At 36.1% G+C, this 21571-nt stretch overlaps 1 protein-coding gene across 4 annotated transcripts in view; it reads right to left on the bottom strand.

Annotated features, from left to right (window-relative positions):
- LOC124165111 (cilia- and flagella-associated protein 298) overlaps positions 1–19026 on the bottom strand; it is a 197896-nt gene extending 178870 nt beyond the window's left edge. Inside the window, exons 1-5 of one of the 4 annotated variants that reach the window (XM_046542404.1) lie at positions 18855–19026; positions 18552–18772; positions 13531–13766; positions 9773–9943; positions 8524–8739 (exon numbers count right to left, since the gene is read on the bottom strand). In XM_046542404.1, coding sequence (XP_046398360.1) covers positions 8524–8739; positions 9773–9943; positions 13531–13766; positions 18552–18690 — 762 coding nt within the window. In that variant the 5' untranslated portion in view covers positions 18691–18772; positions 18855–19026. Of the gene's footprint in view, positions 1–7876; positions 8240–8387; positions 8426–8523; positions 8740–9772; positions 9944–13530; positions 13767–18551 lie in introns of those variants that run through there. The other 3 variants (XM_046542406.1, XM_046542405.1, XM_046542407.1) reach the window with 3 other exon arrangements.
- Between the last annotated feature and the right edge of the window lie 2545 nt (positions 19027–21571).

The raw sequence follows: 21571 nt of genomic DNA, 5'->3' as shown, positions 1-21571 counted from the left end.
TAAAACCATAGGTAAATTATGGGGGTTTACATAAAGTACAGCCTTTGAAAAGGCCACAATCACAAAAAAAAGAGAGAAAAGTGAAAACTGCCTGGGGCCGATAAATCGGCCCCAGGCAGTTTTCGCTCAACCAGCGAGTGCTGATATATCAGCCCGGTGGCAGTATAAGGGTTAAACTCCCTTTCCATTGAGCACAAACAAATAAATGTCACCAATTTTAATGTTACTGCATTTTTATACCCAGTGCATCAATTTTTAATATAAATGGAGACAGGAAACTAATTATACATTAATGAAATTGAGCCTGAATATTGTTTCCCATTATGATCGCATTGGCAAAATTCATGATGTCTCACAAGCACTATTGTGTTAATACCCATGTATTTTTAAGGGACCACACAAATTTTTTATGCAAAAATCATAGAATGTACTATACATACAAACAATGTTCACTTTGATGAACGAATGATTCTCTTTTAGATACTTTGAAGTTACCTCAATATACATGGGTAGATTGAGCAAATATAAAAAATGAAGCATAGTAAATTAAATGCATTCCAGTCAAAATTAACAAACAATTGAATATTTTGAGCTGCTCCAAGCGGTTCTCAAATTAGTTTTCATCAAAAAGGAGCACATGGCTGGGTTTTCACAATAACAATCAATCATTCAAAATTTCATAGCAGGACAATTCAAGGGCAGCAGTTAAAATTACTATGGCCAGACATTTAACTGCCTAATTCACTATGGGAGGGTCTAGGAGTTCAAACCCCCTGCCCTCAAAATATTTAAGAATACAATCTGAGGTGAAGCCACTTCCAACAAACCCTTACATTCCACCATTTTCTCTGGGTATAGCCTTGAAACCCAAATATCTACGCTCACCAATCTGAAGAAATTCTAAGAGTGTATTATTTCCTCAATCATGCCTGATGATACTTAAAACATATGCAAATCCATATAAGCTCTCTGCAACACTTTCTTAAGGACTGGCTGCTGCCTTTTTGCATCCTATACCACTTTTTCATACTCATCAGAAAGATAAACCAATTCAATGAAAAGTTGTGGATACATCTTCACACTCAATTGTGTTGATGTATGGCATTTGTATGAGGATGTATATTTTTTAAGTACATACAATAACAGACCCAAAATGTTCAAGGTATTTCTCATCATCTCAAATTTGAATTAATAAGTGGGTTTAGCCTAACAATTGGAAACCTATGATGATGTAACTTTTTCAACGTCTTTTGCTCTAAAAATGATACTGAAATTTGCATGAGGTATGGCAACAGATAAAATTAGACAAGTAGAACTACAAAAATTATGATAGAGAATTTCCACTATTGTGATACAAGGAGAAAATTTCTATAAAGCAAACCAATCAATCTGATAATGACACCAATATGTGGTCATAGCTTATAGAAGAAAAATGTCTCAAGCAGTAAAAGGCAAACTTTTAATGAATGGAGTCCACAATTACCTATGAATAACAATATCTTTCTCTAAAACCACTTTCATATATTTATAAAATGTACTCCTGCACACCTCAAAATAATCAGAAAAACTAAATGTATAGGAATTTTACATTTGTAACACCAGTTCAAAGAAAACTTGACAAGGAAATAAATATGCCGATTTTGCACCCAAATGTTAGGGCAATATATGACGGATACTATATAATGTCATATTTAATGCCAGATAACATCTCAGAAGTGCATGTGATATTGAGATGAAAAAAGAGAAAAAAAGCTACAAGGCCATTTTATCTTTTCGGTTTATTTAATGAAAATAACAAAAAATATGTTTGCCTTTTATATGAAAAACCTCAGCTATTGTACTATACCAAGTTCATGGTGTTACTGCAATGGAATGATAAAAATAATAACATGATATATACATATATAAATATTTTCTGGAATAGTCTGTATGAAATTATTACCAATTGTACATCAAAGTTTAAGCTTGTGAATGGCAAGACTGTTATTAAATGTGAGATAAATTTGTACAAAATGCACAATGAATGTCCTCACCCTCTTTAATATGACTTGATTCCATTTTCCTTAGAGCACCAAAAATATGTAGTAGATAAATATTTTGCAATGTTCTTGTATTAAATGTGCCTTTCTCATATATTCATAATCCTTGTATTTTGAAACTGAATGTTATACAATGTTAACTATTTACCTATTGGTACCAATAAATGTCATGAAAATGGCTACATACTTATTGACACTGTTTTCAGTTTGAATAAATGAAAAAATGCATGTATTCTAACCTTTAAGGAAAATTAGCCATCCTATTAAAGTCATAAAATAAGGAGCAAACAAGAATTCCCCACCATGTACAAAATCAACCTCAACAATTTTTGGCAGTAGCGCAGTGAGGGGGATAAACCCCCCCTCAGCTCAGAGAGATTTTTAAGTTTAATCCACTTTACTTAATTGGATTGATATTACTGATAGAATAATGTAAGGATTAATAAAATATCCCTAAGAAAGCTGTAAAACTCAACATTTTGAACCATTTATCTTAAAATTCCAAAATATATTAATTTCGCACCTACCACTTATCCTGGTGGGTATTCCATACCCCCACACATCCCGGTATTAGATGCACCTAAATACCCCCCAGCCTTAATTCCTAACTGCGCCCCTGACTTTTGGTGCTATGCTTGACCATAACAGGTGATTCATTATGCTTTTGGGAAAGTAATCATAGGCCATTCTATAGAAATACAATAGGGTGGTTTCCTATTATTTTTTATTGCATAAATCGAAATATTATTACTTCCGCATTTCACATTTTAGATTTTTAAATGACGACATCTATTTTTTGCTATTAAATGAAAAGTGAAAATTTTCAAGCACGGGAAAACGCGACGGCTAAGTATGAATGCCGGGAAAAGCCCGTGTGACGTCATTCTGGTTCCCGCTGTCGACGTGTGAGGTGACCTTGGGGCGAGGTTATGTGTGCCGCTGCAATGCAGGCTGCTAGCAGGTAGCGCTTGCCTTAAATAAGGATCATGAACACCTTATCAAAAGAAGGAAACTGTCCGACCATAGACAGTTTTAATAGGTGATTATTAAGACATGTTTCCCTGAGCTCTGTGCCTCATGCATGCATTGGTAATGTCAGATGATGTAAAACTCCTATCTACTCGTATAGAAACTAGGTCCCTGTGATGTCACGTGGAGTGGCATTGCAAGGGCGACAATCTGGCCTTTTTCAAATGCGGTTAAAATTGACCATTGCCATTTGTCTAAACTGGGATTTCTAAAACCAAATAATTTGTATATAATGAATACACTAATGGTGGGTAACGAATCACAATCAATCCCTTTCATTTTCTTTGATGAAGGAAACTACCCTATTGCATACATATACTAAGTTAAAGATTGACATTTAACATAAAATTTATTTTGTACTTATATGAAATAGATCTACGAGCCATGTCAAGGCATACAACATGTGAATAACCTTCCCTGAATTCACCCCATCACAAAAATATTAAGCTAAGTATTTTTTCAAAAGGGGCTACATTAATTTTTATTGTTGGAGGTGTATGATGCAAAAGTAAATTTCTTTTGAACTAAAAAAAAATTGAAGTTAGAGATTTTTAAAAGTTGTTTTAAACCTATCCTGACACTTATCTTCAGTACCTGGATAATTGTTGCAAGATAATTTTGCTTGAGCTCAAATTCCTACACCTTCAGCATCTCCCATTATATTTCACCATGTGTACAAATATACTATTGTTTGATTAATACCGTATTTCCCCTAATATAGTCCCCCCCCCCTTCTAATTTTGAGGCTTCAGTTTTGGGAAAAGTTAAAAAATGCATTTAAATATAGTCCCCCCTTTACTTTTACCACAGGCATTTTTGGAAAAAAAAGGGGGGACTATAATCAGACATGTACAGTATGTAGGCACCTACAAGCCCCAATTAATTGACATCGTTGGGTCAATAAAAACTTGGAAGGTTGGCACATGAGGTAACCTGGATCCCTCACCTGTATGCCACTAAAGGCCGTATCACACTAGCGACTGCGACCGCCGCTGTGACCGCGATTTCGGCTGCGGCTGCGACTGCACCCCATCACACATTGCGGCGGACGCCACGATCGCGCATGCGCACATATGAACGTTTCTGCTTGTGGCATGTTTGTTTACGAAAGCCCAAAGAATAGATAGAGAGCAGCAATTGTTGAAAACGTTCCTAAAATATGTTAAAACGTACTTCATTTTCATTCACCTGTGTACTCGGGTGCAATATCCAATATACTGGGCTTCCATCTTCACTTTAAAAATCCGAAATTATCTCAGCGTTATCTTATAACCTTCTTGAACTTCCCTCGCTACGTTAACCAAAACAAACAAACACATCTGCCGCAAGCGCGCGAGATTGAAATGGAGCTCTCTGATTGGCTGCGACTGCGACTCAGAACAATAGCCGGTCGGCTATTCTTCGGAGTCGCAGTCGCAGCGCCGACTGCCTCGCTCTGATTGGTCGACGGGCCAGTCGCAGTCGCGGTCGCAGCCGCAGCGCCGGCTGCAGTCGCTAGTGTGATACGGCCTTAAGAGCCTACAAGGATGGATGCTGTGCTGGGGCGACTGGGCTCGTGAGACAGGATTCAAAGTCCAGGCACAAAAGCCCTAGAGAATGGAATGCACAGAGGAAACTCACATTCACGTACAGGTTGCACCATCACTTTCTTTCCAGTGGGCGTGCTAACCACAATACTAAGGACCAGGTGGAAATAAATTGGTTTTTGAACTATTCTAAATCCTGCATGAGAATGGACAAAGTATTTGGAGCAAAGGGATTTATACTTTTTGTGGGAAAATAAGGTGGTCTAGTGGGGAGAGTTTCTGGCTACTGGCTGAAGGATCTTGGGTTCACTTCCCATTGAATTTACTAGAAGTTTTTGGATGCCACGAACAAAATTATTGCAATGCAAGGAGGCCAAGTGAAAGGAAATGGATCCCCTACCATGAGTGTGTGGAATTCACAGGTTTGTGGCCTAGTCAGGGATGATTAAAATCCTACCTATTACAAACAAACTTTATGACTGAACCAATTAGTGAACCACTTGATAAAAAAATATGAAGATAATGAATAATAAAGAGTATCCTCTGATGTCATCTTATGGTGGCATGATAGATAAAAATATTTTCATCATATTGTGACGATTATTCGAGAAGATATATGCAGATGACAACATACACATTGAATTTCCAGCTTTGCTCAAGACTGTTTTTAGAAGATCTGATTGTCATCATCGCGAAGTCTCTTTATTCCAATTAAATTAAATATTGTGGATTTTACATGTGTCAGGAGGGGTTAACAAAGTAAAGTGGTTGGCAAATGGTTTCTAAGTACTTAAAATAACTCCACCCTTTCAATAATTCAACACAATATTAGTGCACTGAACAAGAGCAAAAAATATTAGTGCGTGCTTTTGTGGGGGTACTGCACCATTGTAGGTATACTAGAGGAGATCCAGAAAGTATAAGTAACATCAAGACTACTTGAGTTTTTGTTGGAACATAACTTCAGTTTCAATGTATGAACTATTTTAAGGAGAAAGAAATCACCAATTCCAGTGCTTATGAGGGTAAGCCACTTCCATGGTGATACACCATACTCAGAAACTCTTCACAGTATGACAGAAAGAATATTTTTCTAAATTTCAAAGTAGCAGTCTCAAGTTTGATTCCAAGAAATTTGTTAATCATTACTAATGAGAAGCAAGGAGTTGGCAATACCACATACTTTATTTAACCAACCATGTTTTTGGCATAGTACTATGTACATTCATCTAGTACAAGAACAAGGTAACATTTAGGTATGTACTTGCAAGGCATAGAACATTCCCAGTAAGCTGGAGGGTTATCATCAGGGTAACATCCGGTGGGTGGAGGGGAGAGGGAGGGAGTTGACTTGGAATTTGAGGTGTGGGCCGTATATATGTATCTATTGTGAAGGGCTAGGGTTTGAATGGCAAAGGAAAGTCAGTGACCACGTGACACACTAAAATGGGGTCGGGGGTGGAGGACCAAGCTTTAAAATGGATCCGTAAAAATTCTATTTGCTTGCAGGGCAACGCATGGTACTAAGGCTGGTGGGTGGGGATGGGGAATTGAAGTCAAAGTGGGGATGGAGGTTGGGCTGGGAGGAATATACAAAAGAGGGAAATGAAAAGAGAACAAAATTTTGCTGACAATCTTTTCTTTACATTTCACACTCAGTACAATCTCTAATTGCTCTAGTGCATCTAGTCATTGTCTGCTATTTTCCTGCTGAATGATCACTGGTTGGAAATCACTATTATGGTCTGCTTCTGATAGATATTTTGCAAATATCAATGTCATTTTGTTGGGATTTCAACCATAAATAATTTGCTCCATTTACAATGTACGTGAGGCCGTTTATTGCCTCGTAAAATAGGAAGTTAGAATACAGTTCGAGAACGTCTGCTATAGAACAACTGCTGTGTAGCAGGGCGGGTTACAGACTGAATAGAACACAGCAGGTCACACGAGAACATACAAAAGCAGTGCCGCCAACCCTTGGAAGTGTTTTGGTTACGACATCTTAACAAGTTTACAACACAACACAATTCCATACTTTTAGCACAGGTTTCTCGTTCTTAGATTTTTTCCTTGAACTTCCACTCAGTTTTACATTGGCCGCTACACATTCACAATTAAGTTTCTGCACTCCACTTTCTATTAGCAAAGGAATTAAAAAGGGTAGGTGAAAGCACGTTTTGTTAGATATTTTCTGTTACGGATGACCACTTTCATAGTATCCTTCAGTATTTTTCAGTAGACCTTCAATGACAGGGAACCTAAATAGAGGTATTGTCTCCATTTACCACCCTAACCTTCTCTATGCTGAGATTTGAAAGTATGTATCATTTCTGGAAATTACAGACCTAATGTAGTGAAAAATTTAATTGATTAGATCTTCAGAATGGCTGTTATAAACTACAATCATTTTAATTGTATTGGGTTCTTTATGCAACTAAGATTGGACATCAGAATGGACACTGGTATATGAATCACTGCATTAAGCACAAATAGTTTTGGAACTAAACAGATTCTAAATTTAGCATGAATCATGTGATAAGTAGATAAATTCTTCCTGAGGATAGTTTTGAAAACCATTATGAGTCTTGGAAAGGATGTGTCAAAGAAATTGAAGGAATCCTATCCTATCCTTTTCCATTTTGAACTGTATGTTTGATTTCAAAGAATATAAAGACCAAGGAATTTTTGAAGTGGCCTTTCAGTCCCTGCCCAGACATTATCTACTAGTTCAGAATATCATCAAAGAAAACCACCTAAAGAATATGATTTTTGCATGTCTGGGGTAATTCCTTGAAATGTACTGCAAAGGGTGATAGATAGTCTCCAACACTCTCCATAAAATATGCAAATGATTTATAGCCTAATATCTTTTATATTAAAATTTTAATATTCTTCGTTTTTTATAATGAAAATATTACTGATAAAATTCCAAGACAGGCATCAGACTTGGGCAAAGGCAGACATCAAAAGACTTGTTTGTAACGGATTTACCATAGTACAGAATAAAAAAGTAAAAATCACGCATAATATCACAGTAAAGGATAATTTCAAAGCCTTTCATTTATAATTCTAATGGGAACAAAAATTCTCATAAAAAGTAAGCTAATATTTAGCATATTTCACAATCTCCTTCAGACTCACCCTTAATGTCAAATTTCTCTTTTATTTGGGGTGAATAAACTTAAGATTCTGTCTGAAACATAAGATTAAGTTAAGAAGGACTTCAATGGGGAAAATAAAGACCATAGGCAGATTTAGGGGGTGCAATTCAAGATGACAGATTTGCCCGTCATTGGTCTTTCGCTAGTCAGCACTTGAAAAAAAGCATCATCCAAGTGGAAAAGGGGCTCGAAAACTGTCATTATTATACATGTAATTCATTAATACTTTCATATAAAAGTAAAGAATTTTTGTACAGTAATTGTTGTACATTGTTTTTAATGTCAAATATGAGAAAATGAGAAGACAAGCCTGATGACAATGGACGACACAGCCATCAAAACGTCGGCAGAGATGGAGAGCCTCACTCAGTGGGAAACTCGAAACAACTTCAACATCATCACATGCCAGGAAAGCCTCAGATCTTTCTTTCCACACCTCTACGGAGAGGAGATTCACCAAAGCATCCGTCAATTAGAAGAACTACAAAAGGAGAGGGCAAGTCTGTTTACTCAACTTGTAGACAAGCCTTGATGACGATGGATGACATGGCCATCAAAACGTCCACAGAGAGCCTCACCCGGTGGGAAACCCAAAACAACTTCAACATCATTATATGCCGGGAAAGCCTCAGATCTTTCTTCATGAGAAGATCGTTTGCCTGTCGGACTTTGAGCCCCCCAGAAAAAAAAATTCAGGATCCGCCTTTGAAAGAGACAGCACTTTTGCAACATTCTATCTAAGAAGATAACAAAATATGAACTTACCTTTAGCTCTTCCTGTCGCCGATAAGCATGGGACATCCACTGCTTCCTCTCCTCTTCATTCATCACAGGCTCCCTGGAAGGTGCACCATGCCCTCTCTTCTGTAGTTTAACCACAGCTTTGGTTTTTTCATTTTTGCCAACGTAGTCCTTCAGCTTTTTATCTTGCAGCATTTCTTTACCCGAAAACCACAGCTGAGCCATGCATATTTCAATCACCTGAAATTCAACAAATTATTGAAGCTCAAGCTCAACAGCCAGTAAGCAAAATTAGCTTTCCTGCAAGACCCCAGAACCTGGATGAGGTTAATTCACCACTTCCCCAAAATAAAGTCGGCTCCCCTGAATGGCACTTCCTTTTGGCAGTAGACAATATTAAATATGTATAAAGGGCCATTCAAGGAGTTCTTACTGCAACAAATCTCAACACTTAATTCAATCCAAAGAAGGTAAAAAGGAGTATCATTCAAAAGATGAATTTATGGGCTTTACAGTAATTAATGAATTAATAATGTATTTAGAAAAAATTTTACAGAGATTTTCATTCACCCCGGTTTATCAATTGAAAATGTTCAATTTTGCTGTTTGAATATCTCGGGCAATTCCCATAGCTAAAGTCCTAAAATTGACATTCATGTTAACATCATCAATGATATCCTTCTTTCCAAATATTTTTGAAAATTAGAGCAGTTAAGGTCAAAATGGAGATCAATATGACATGTTATTTATCTTATACATTTGAGCACCCCAAAATTACATACATGGATCACAAAGGAGCTTTGACTTCAGTGTATTTACCTACATAAACCTATTACTTGTATCCTTTTCACTATGCCATTCTGCAATATATGTATGTACTGCCTAATGGTTAAATATTATACACTGAGTTTGTTAATTAAAAAGCAATTACTTTCTTATTTATCACAATTTTTTGCATATTAAGCATAGTTATTTTAAATTTCACCCCATTTAGTTATAACTTATCAAATTTCCTCGTAAAAAAAATTACGAATCCCCTCATTATACAGGTGAATACCTCAGCAAAATCCGGCTAAACTTCAAACCCAGCATAGCTCAAAGTCCCTACAGAGAGACATTTGAGGTGTTCAACTGTACTCTAATCCAGGCTTTCAATCCTATAGAAGTGTTTTAGAGTAGGGATGGACTGGTAATATTTCATGGGATTTCTTTTCATTTTTATTTTTATTTCAAGAGGGGAAGAGCCATAGTATGGATGAGATCATTTTATCACCTCCAGAGAATAATGAGTTCCCTCCAAGTCCTCAGCATTCTCAAACTCCAATCTTATTGGGTCATGTGGTGGCAGCCCCATCGGATAAACAATCATTGTGGCTCCACGCAAAAGCTCCAAAGCTTCTTGAATCATGCTCAGTGAGAGACAAACTCCACGTTCCACTTGTTTCTGGAAAACACAGATGAAGTATCATAAATTATTCAAGTCTTGCATTTAAGGATGGAAATATTCCAGTTTTTTTAATTCCAAACCTGATTCCTCCCAACTCCTAAACTTTAGATTTTCAATTTCTGATTGTGAAATATGAAGTACCTCTATTCCAAAGTTTGAATAATAGAATAAACTTTTCAATAAGCTACAAATTATACATAGTCAAGCCATGAAATAGAATGAGGCACAAGTTTTGGATATTTTTTTAAATCTTAAAACAAAAAACATTAAAATAAAACTAACACAAACCTTTAGAAAACTGACTTCAAATATATTTTGGTGAAGAATGGATTAGATGAGAAGGAATTTCCATATGAACTATATTCATTGGAATTCAAAACATACAGAACTAATTGAAATATTTACCTTATTTTTCACTTAAAAAATTAAAGCAGAAAAAGTTAAACATATATCCTAGAAAGCCACCTCTAAGTTGTTACAAAATTCTTGATAGAAAAAGGGGAACATTTAGCTCTATGGCATCAAAGAAGCAATATGGAAATAAAGAAAAAACCTAAAATGGCTGAGCAATATCTCCCAATGCTAATTCACCTGGCAAAAATTAATCAGTGTTGGTGTGAGGGAAGGGAGTGTGTTTCACGGCAGGGAGCAAAACCCAGCCTTTCGACCGGAATAGCCAAACTCGCTTAAAACACATTTACATAGCCACTCATATGCAAAAGCAATCAAACCAAGATCCTTTACAAGGGCTGTAGGGACACAAACTAAGGCTTCCTGGTCTACAACCCAGGATTCTTCACACGGTTAAAGAGACCCTGCTGAGGATGCCTAGTTGTTGGTATATGTACACACCAGGGCTGGGAAAAATACAGACTGAGGAGTATTTGAAATACAAAAATACGGCTCAAAATGTCTTTGAAATTCAAAATAAATACAACTCCAAATGTATTTGGAATGGAAAATAACACTCCAAATGTCTTTGAAATGCAATATGCAAAATACCTTAGACTAGGGTATTTGAAAAACAAACTACAAAATAGATATTTTAAATATGTAACTTTTAAAATACAAAGTACATTTGTATGGAAACTAAGATATCTTTAAAAAATATAACTTGCCTTGGCACTTCATGGATGGTTGCAAACACGAAGAAAATAATTCTAACAGAAACAAAATAATCTCTGAAGCATAATGTTAAAAAACTGTTATCAGAACTACTTCAAAAGTAGGTATTTCACAAACGTACTGTTTATTGTAGAATGGGAAAATACCAAAAATCTATATGTATGTATTTGAAATACAAGATACATTCAGGTCGTGTATCTGAAATACCAAATACAAATTACAAATGTATTTCAAATATGTATTTTAAAATACTTATATTTGAAATACTGCCTAGCCCCGGTACACACATGCACTCGGGAAACAAAATAATCAATAATAACAAAATAACAAAGCTACCAATGACAATGTTATTAAGGAACAATATATTGCTTTCAAAAAGTACTACTCAAGTTTAATCACCACTACTAAAAGGTCTTGTAATATCAATTCCATCTATTCTTCTGATAATAAATCAAAAACAGCTTGGAATATAATAAATAACACCTCTGGAAAATTGAGAAAGAATAAATCACCCAAAGAAATCTTACACAATGATATTCTTGTTTCAGACCCAGACATGATTGCAGTTAATTTCAATACGCATTTTCTCAATCCCTTGAAAACATCATCTATGTTACAAGTCAATACAGATAATTGTCCTCAAAATAACTCTGTTCTAAATAACATGTACCTTTACCCTACCAATGAGAAAGAAATAGAATCAATCATTAATAAAATTAATACAAAACACTCAGCAGGGTGGGATGGGGTTCCCTGCTCCCTCCTAAAGGGTAATTGCATAAGATATCTTCTTACTCCTATCACTCATTTGGTCAATGCCTCTCTCTCCTCGGGTATTTTCCCTGACAAACTAAAAATGGCAGTTGTAACTCCTCTACACAAAAAGGGTGATATTCAATCAATTGAAAACTATCGACCCATATCAAAACTTTCAGTTTTCTCTAAAATATTAGAAAGTGTCATTTCAAAAAGAATAATGTCATTCCTGATAAAAAACAACATCTTATCCAAATCTCAGTTTGGTTTCATAGGTGGTCTTTCGGCAGAATTTGCCATTTATAAATTTATTGACTCTGTTCTTGAAGGTCTTGATCATCACCTCAATACCGTTGGTATTTTTTATGATTTGTCTAAGGCTTTTGATTCTGTTGACCATGAGACTCTCTTGAGGAAAATCCATATATATGGTATGAGAGGAATTGCAAACAATCTAATCAGGTCATTTCTTGAAAAAAGAACCCAGGCAGTAACCATTATAACCGATAACATGGTTAAACATACCTCACCTCACCAGGAGATATTGAGGGGTGTTCCTCAAGGCTCCATTCTTGGGCCCCTGCTTTTTTTGTTATATATCAATGATCTACCCTCACAATTAAAAGGAAATATTTTTATGTATGCTGATGATACAAATCATCTACTGAAACATGATGGCAATATTGTTGCTCCCACTCAAAATGCTGTCATCAAAATGGAAACATGGTGTTCATCTAACAAAGTGGCTATAAATAAATCCAAGTCTTCCTTTATATTTTTCCATCCTACTCAAAAAAAAATTGATTACAGCCCTTATATTAAATTTTCGGATTGTACTGTTAAGCGGGTTACTGATACCAAATTTCTAGGCATCTCCATCAATGAAAATCTAAACTGGGATACCCATATAAATTGCATTTCATCCTCGGTGGCTTCAGGCTGCTACTTAATTAGACGGGTGATTCAGCTCACAAATACAGAAACAGCTAAATCAATTTACTATGCACATATTTATAGTAGATTAAAATATGGTATTTTAGCCTGGGGTCACTCCCCTAAGTCAGTCCGTCTTTTTAAACTACAAAAATGGTCGGTAAGAATATTATGCAAAGCTAAAAAACAAGTTAGCTGCCGTAATCTTTTCAAAAGGTTACAGATCCTTCCCCTTCCTTGTATATATATTTATTATGCTGTGATGTTAATTAGAGAATTTAAACAAAAGTTGTGCCTTACCTTGAATAACGATATTCATGATTATCATACAAGAAGTAGAAATGAGCTCGCAGTGAGGCAACAAAATCTTTCTCTCTTCAGTAGAGGGCCTATCAATATGAGTATTAAAATTTATAATAAATTACCTAAATCAATCAAAGACGAAATCAGACCTGGCCTTTTCAAAGCAAAATTAAAAAAATATCTTTTAGATCATTGCTACTATTCAATTGATGAATTCTTTGAGGATGCCTCGCAACTAATGTAACATATGTATATATATATATATTGTGAGTTACTTTGTATTTTTGATTTGATTTTTATGTTTTCCTGACGGGTCCTATATATGTATATTCATATCTTTTCTGTGACCAATAAAATATTATTATTATTATTATTATTATTATTATTATAACAGTCACATTCATATTCACTCATCCACAGACGGCTTCCAACATCCCAGGAGAAAAATAGCACCCACAAGGGCTTACCTTTGATGTCATTGCTTTAGCTTCTTCAATTGTATTCTTTAAAACTTGCTGCATTTTTTCATTGGGTGCCTTGCCATTTCTCCTTCCCACAGGATCATCTTTCTGAGTAAATCCTCCACTAGGAATACATTTTTCACCCCACTCATCCACGAGCTTCAGTTCAGCAACTTGCTCATCAGTTAACCCAAGCATGTTGGGTGGGAGATAGGTTCCATGTTCAGCAAGATTTTCCATTTCTGAAAGTAAATTAGGAATCCACATGAAAATTAGTAAAAATAAAGTAAATTAGGAATCCACATAAAAATTATCGATAATGGTTGAGAAACACTGAGATAGCAAGGTGTTCTCAAAGACAGGCATCGCCTCCACACAAAAACGTATGCAGCCACAAAACTTTGATGCAATGATATTTGATTTCTCAATGAGGGTTAAGGGAGCATGGTGACCAAGTGGGTAGTGTGTACATAGTAATTTTATAATTTAACTCCTGAAGACGATGGCGGACTTAGTTATCGAAATGCTGGGACCTGTGACCCAAATCTGCACCCCGTGGGGGACCCAAGAACTATTACTGCAGTATTTTATATTACTGTCTTCAATTAGAGCTAAATTTCAACAACAAAGTCCATGGTAATACTATTTCGAATCCTGCCACATGAACTTTGGTAAAATATACATGACATCTACTACGATGAGCCTTGGTAAAATTGCCAAGGGAATCAAAGCACCTCAACAGCGTAGTGGTATTCACAGGGGCCCGTAAAGCCATAGGTCCGTGGTTTGGTTACTAGTCCAGGGGAAATTATTTCATGGCAATTCATGAATACTAAGTCCATACTTACATTCACCTCTGGCAGTCATGTTCATCCAAGCCCCGGTAAGAGTAACTACCAAAGCAAGATTAGAACTTACGACCTTCAGTTCAGCAGGCCAGGGCATCAACTCCCAAGCTGCCACCAAGGCTAGCAGCTGGGGAACTGATAGAAGTGTTATGATTCCCAATGAGATGCTCATGATGAAAAATAGCCCAGGGAAATGAACTGGCCTCCAACTCTGAATGAGTGAATATCGTGCACCCATACCCAAGTCTGGGTTGAGCTAGACCCTCATCTATCCAAACTAACCATCTAAATGAATAACTGACAATGACTTGAGGGTTTAGCCTGAAAGCTATGATCAACTTTCCTTAACGTCCAATTCAAACTAACAGAGATGGACCCACCTAATAAAATTCTTCATTTCCAGTTACCACCGCTGTGGCGAAGACAGCAGTTTTGCTGGCACAACTGCCTGTGTCTTTAGGTCAAAGAAACTGTAGTATTTGCCACAGCAAAAAATGCGGAAGTGACCACAAATGAAGAATTCCACCACACCACAGAAATTTCCATCCACAATGACCCACCTAATATGATAAATCAACTGGCACTAATTAAGTATATATTGATTTGAATACAAATTTGATATTTTATCACAATACTTTCCTCACACCGACTGCTCTCCTCCTTTTGATATTGATATCGAAAGTCACCAGAATGACTACTAGCTACTCTCCTCTGATAAAATGAAATTTCAGGTCCAAACAAGTAGACTTCTTTAAGAACCAAATACATAGCAATGAAATATGTTTGCACTACAGTGCAACTCAAAACTAACCAAGGTAAATGCTTCCTAAATGGTGAACAGTTCTTGAGAGCCACTCTAGAGCCAGGGTCAATCTCAATCTACACAGTTCGCGCAGCCAATAAGGACGACAACCCAAAAGGGTCTGAGAGTCACTTTGCCCTAGGCCTAAGATTTTTATGAGCCACCTAAATCTTCCTTAAAGCCAGTGGCGTAGCCAGAAATTTCTTTTGGGGGGGCTCCAATACCATGGGTGAAAAGTTTTGAAAAACAGGCTAATAAGTAGAGGGTTTTAAACTATGATGGTATGGTATTTGGAGGAGGCGACCGACAGCTGAGGTCACTTGCGCCATGAGGGAAGGGTAGGTAAGGAAGGGTGGAGAGAAACCCGGCATCAGCATTAGCCTGCTCTTAACGAAAGGCGCCAAGGGGACCACGGCTTAACGTCCCATCCGACGGACGGAGTGTTGCGCTTGAAATGTCCTCCACACAACACTCAAGCAGGGATCGGGCAGTCTTAGAAAATTCTCTGCCACTGCCGGGATTTGAACCCGAGCCCACCGGGTTGGAAGCCAACACTCTAGCAACAACACCAACCCGATCCCCGGGTTTTAAACTAATTTACACTTTTCATAATCGAAAAAATTTTATTTGTCAAAGAAATCTTTTGTAAATTAATGATTTTTCTATATTTTTTCTTTTATGAAGGAAAATAATTATTTTTTTTTATTTTAGGGGGGTCAGGAATGGCAACGCCACTGCTTAGAGCTCATTTTTAAAGATTAAGATTGGCAGTGGGAAAGAGTCCCGAGGAAAGAATTGCAACAAGCTCCAAATTCCCCATGGGTTAGAACCCATGGGGAATTTGGAGCTTGGGAGCAGGGGAGTCCCCTTTTAGAACATATGTACATGTACCTAATGCCAAAGCAATTGCTTATTCCGGTAATGATTCCTCAGAAATCAATTTTTTTAAACTACACTAAGATGAAATACCTCAGGACTTTGTGCCACAGATATCAAAATGTTTTTTAAAATCTAAAAGTTTAGCATTATTCTGAAAAAGGATGTAAAATTGAAGTGACCTGAGGAGTTATTTTCTCACTTTTAGGCTTCCATTCTGGGAGCCTGGAATACTCTTCCCCGAATCAGCTATCAACCAAATTCTGCAACTGGGGATAGCTTTCTCAGACCAAGAATCAGTGATAGCTTTCTCAGACCAAAATAGGGGAATGAGAAATATTTCATAAAAACACAGTTTTCAGATTTCAAAATTTCGACTACAATCCTTGGATTTCAACCGGAAGAGCAAATCCATTATTGGACAGACTTCTAATCACAATTCCACTTTAGAACTACAAATCAGTTGTCAAAAAGCTGAATATAATAAAACAATCATTCTAAAAGCAGCTTCGCATGTTTGTGTATGTTGTGCTCACAGACTGGATTACACAAATGAAATTTGAATAAATTGCTTTTGTAGGTGATCATTACCATTCAAACAATCTGAACGGATGAAATTTAATGGAGTGATTATTTTATACAGAAAACATTAACATGATGGGAGCGAGACAATAATGTACCCTCTAATTTTATTGGGAGGCATATGATTGCTTGAGTAGAAATCAGTGAGGATCAGCCTAAAGTGGGACATCTCAACACATAATGCAACTTATAAATAATTTGAATTTCCATAACCAACCTTTGGAGGGTATTTCAAAGAGAAATCAAGTAATTGTTTGCCCATAGTTACAGCATAAAAAATTTCTAAAAATTAAATAAATTCTATTATACACAATAACTTGCACAATTAATAGACATTTTTTACCTAAAGATATTTAATTTTTGTGAGATAAAAATATATATAGACCATAAAAAAATTTCTTCGAAGACAAATTTGTAAGGTTTTAGACCAACCATCTTAATCAGGTTAATAAATGGCTCAGTAAGTGGATCAATGATTTTATTTTTACCTTCATTACAAATTTACTATGAATCTAAGAACATAAAAGGGGATCATAATCTGGTATTATCTCATGAAGAAGTCCTTGATAATATATATGCTCCTCCAGTCCACAAGGTATACAGTTACTTAGGTCCTGATTCCATATGGGGAAAATTGACCCAAAACAATAATGTAATAAAAGTCAGGACCATCAATATTGAAATACAATAAATTCCCCCTTCATGAAATGCTTGAATTGTGGTGGATTTGGTGCATAATCTGAGGTGTTATACGTGGACTTTGTAAAATTTAAAATTTCACCGATTTTTTTTTTCACTCACAACATACGTCATCAATTATGTCCAAGCCTAATTTGCTAATGAAACACATTTTTTATATTGCAACATTTGCATACGATTCAAAAAGATTCCCTGTCCAGAAATAATGATGATTCAAGATGCAATGGAAACCCCCTTTACGACCGATCATCTGGAACTGATTAGTATCGTAAAGCGATGGTATACTGTAATGCCATTGAATAAATGTAAGTTCATAGTAGGTATTCGAGACAAAATGTTCACAAAAATCACATGGTTCCGCCAAATAAAATTATTCCCTACGCAACAAAAATTGAAATTATAAACCGCAAGGTGTTGTTGATAGCAATGAATTTATAATTGGAAGGAGACTATATTTACAACGTCATAGAGACATTTTATTAACAAAATAAAACAAAAAATTCAGAACCAACTAAGTAAAAAATCACGAAGTAAAAATTAAAAACCATAAAATATACCCTTCAATACCAATACATGGGGATTAAGGGTGCCCAAAATTGAGGCTGATATGGCTCAATGTGAGCTTGTGCCCTTCAAAATGAGAATGGAGAATTATGTTCTGAAGTTAGAAAATGATCACCAAGTTTCATTAAATGTGCAACAACGAAATTAATGCCATAAATTAGTTCATACGCCAAGCATAAGACAACAGGGATAAGTAATGAAGATATGTGAGAGAACTAGGGTTGAGAAAACGCAATATATACTGACTGTCAGGGCATACCATATAAAAAATTAGTCTAGAAAAAATTATTACTGCACTATTTCCTTCTCAATAACTTCATCAATTCCAGATGCCTGGCTTAGGAAAGAACCCTACTAGTATACATGGCTACGAACTAGAATTACAACCTCTAGTCTATACACCATAGATCTTCCAAATAACCTGTTGTGACATATCTTCTACAAGGGCAATACGTTTTCAAACAGGATTTCACATTACATCCGCGCCAAATGCAAGTTTATAGCCGGTGCGGCAAGAGTCTTTCAAATGAGCCAAACTAGTTTTATTTTTCAAGCACAAACGCTGGTATACCTTTTTACATTTGATAATTAAAATCACGAAAATGACAACAAAACCAGGATCTATGGGTGATTATCTATGAAAACATTATTCTTACCATTGCAAATTCGGGATACTTTAAGTTTTCCGTTGTAAATAACGGTTATATCGTTAACCAACTGGCTGATATCAATTTCAACCGAGGTCTCGAACAAAAATTGGCTTTCTTCGCCTTTCTTAACGTGAAGTAGCACCATGTTTACCTGAATCTCTTCTCTCAAACCGCAGCAATATCAATTGTCTCGTCAAAAGCGTTCTGATTCTTACTTTAAACTTCCCCTAAAACGAGATATGGGGTCAATAATTCACACGGGTGCTCAAAGATTGACAGAATGTAAGTTTACTTCGCTCTCGAGTTTACTTTGCCAGTGGTCGTTTCTATAGTGATGAATGAGTACCAACGTAAATAAACGAGTGACTCAACGCCTGCAACCAAAAGTTATAAGGAATTACAGAAATATTATTATTATGAGGATAACATAAGTCCACAATCATTTATCAACAGTAAAATCCACAATTACGAATATTTTTCGAAGTAGTCTGTATGACCAAAATTACCAACCTGTAAATATAGCTAATATTTAAAATAACATTATATTTGACGTTGCGGTAAGATTATCACGGCTGAAAAAAATTAATCATATATTTATCACAATTTTTTTTATTTACACTCAAATGAGGGCAATGCTACCGCAAGAAAGATTCAAGCAAAAATTGTAAAAATAATTATTAGGTTGGCTACTTACGTTTTTACGAGTTTCATCAGTAAATAGTTCACATTTTCACCGCAGAGAGCTCTTGGTAGCAAGATGGTTTCAGCGGTATTTTCGAAATAGGGTGATTTCTCTCATCGACAAATGATAATGAATGAGGCTCGACTCACTTCCACCCACTTTTTACAATGACTATTTTACTGTAGTTGAAATAATTAATGAAAAATTATTTCAATATTAAAATTATATGGTACATAATATCAACCTGTTCTCACAAACATTATTTTCCTTCCAATACTCTGGTTTTCACGAAAATATTTTGAGATTGTTCAATAGTTTAAGGATTTTATCATATATAACCACTTTGAATCTAGTAGACAGTAAAGTCTTGTCAGCCTTTCCAACAGGTAAACAATTAAAATGCAGATTTAAACTTTTCTCGGGTTTCCGCTATGTTCAATCCAAAGTGTTCAGATAACAACTTCATGTCCTAACCCATCATGTCCAATTATTATGTTCATTACCATATCAATCCTAACCAAGTTATTTTTGCTTTCCTTACCATGTTCCCAACATATAAAGGTTACTTGTTCAATCCAAAGGCACAATGGTTCACGATACGAGACAATTAATTAGACCTAGTACAATAGCCATTTTCACATGTTTCCACACTAGTCTTTCATGTGAAGAGTGCCACTATAAGTAGAAATGCTACCCATGGATATAGAGCATACTTCATTGATAAGTGGCTGACCAATAAAATTGCCAGTTATATTTCAAAATATTCAGTGGTGAGCCTGAGAATGAATTTTTAAATAATGATTTGCCAGGAAAAGTGAAAACATACATCACTAGCCAACAATCTACAAGAATTCTCATTCCATGGCATACATCCATCCCAGCGGAGGACTCCCGAAGAGCAGTCTGCTGAGTGTTTTACACATCTAAAATCTGAGCATGGATTTCAAGTGGAGTTAATGGATTTTAGTACAAAAATATGTATGTATACATTGACTTCAGTCTGACAACAGTGCCAATGACACTATAAGTACATATACATGCGTTATGGAGTGATTTAGTATTTCATACGAATTATGACCCTTTTTTTGTCTCCTTTAATATCAAAAACAAATGATGCAGTGGACATGATTTCAAAAAAGAAAATGAGACAGTATGAATGGCATTAATATCTTATCAAATCCGTGATCCGTTATCTTCCCAGGCCATTGTTGGTTGATATTACGTGTACAAGAATATTTCTTTCCTTTAAGAATCCTATACATATCATATTAAACATGATTTTCGGGTAAAAGGTACAACAGAGAGCAATGGTGGAGTCATTGACTCTCCTGGCAGCACTCCTCTTGGCTTATGTCCCCATTCATAAATGAAATGATGCTAGACGGTGATGAGCTAAACTCATTGTTTCAGCGCAAGGGGTTAGCAACATACTTACTTGCATTCACGAGTATACCAGCGATGGGTTTTATGCATTTGATAGATAGTAAATCCTTCACTGCTAGTATAAACTGGATTCATAATTGTTGTTTTCTGCCAGTCACCAGCCCGAAGCTCTAAACTCAAGCAAGAAAGATTCCCAAGGAGCTGGACCACCCACACAACAGATTTCACTACTCTCCTTACAAAAACCAAACAGTATAGAGAGCTGTATTACTATGATATAAAAGATTCACTTCTAAGTTATCTCAAATATTTATAATCAGTGTGAGGCTGGCCTTTTTTTCAGATTTGGAAAAAGTTATGCACAAAATGGGGAGCTAGGTGGCCATGAGGTTTCATTGCTTTTTTGTTGTCAAGGGGTGCCAGTTAAAAAGTCCAGGTTAAGTCTAACCACGCAAAACTAAAATATTCCCAGGGAAAGGAACCACCCGCCAACCCTGAGTGTAATGTACTCACTCACCTTTGGCTCAGACTGGGAGAGCTATAAACTTGACAGCCCAAACCAACCTTAAGGTGACATCACTTAATGAGTGATGTTTTCCCGATCTCCATACAATCACAGCAAAGTTTACATTCACAAGCAAAAATTTGGTTAGGGAAGTCTGATGACCCCAAGTAATTAGGACTCGGAAGCAGTGATTCCTTTTGATTTTGAGCATTCCTCGGATCTTGCACCTTACCCGCTAAGGTGCAAGACCTGAGAAATCTTTACTGCTATTGTTTGCCAGGAAAAAACAGACATTTTATGACTAGGAATTGTGTTTGGTAGGACTGAAAAATTACCATGTCCATGAAAAAAAATGTAAAGTTGCAAATTTTTGATTTTTCCAACCTATGACTTTATGTTAGCAAAATTTGGTCTGCCACAATCAGATCTACCTCTCTGACTACAACCCTGGACCGC

Source organism: Ischnura elegans, chromosome 9 (genome assembly GCF_921293095.1).
Source record: "Ischnura elegans chromosome 9, ioIscEleg1.1, whole genome shotgun sequence".
NCBI lineage: Eukaryota > Metazoa > Arthropoda > Insecta > Odonata > Coenagrionidae > Ischnura > Ischnura elegans.
This window is presented reverse-complemented; position numbering and strand designations above follow the sequence as displayed.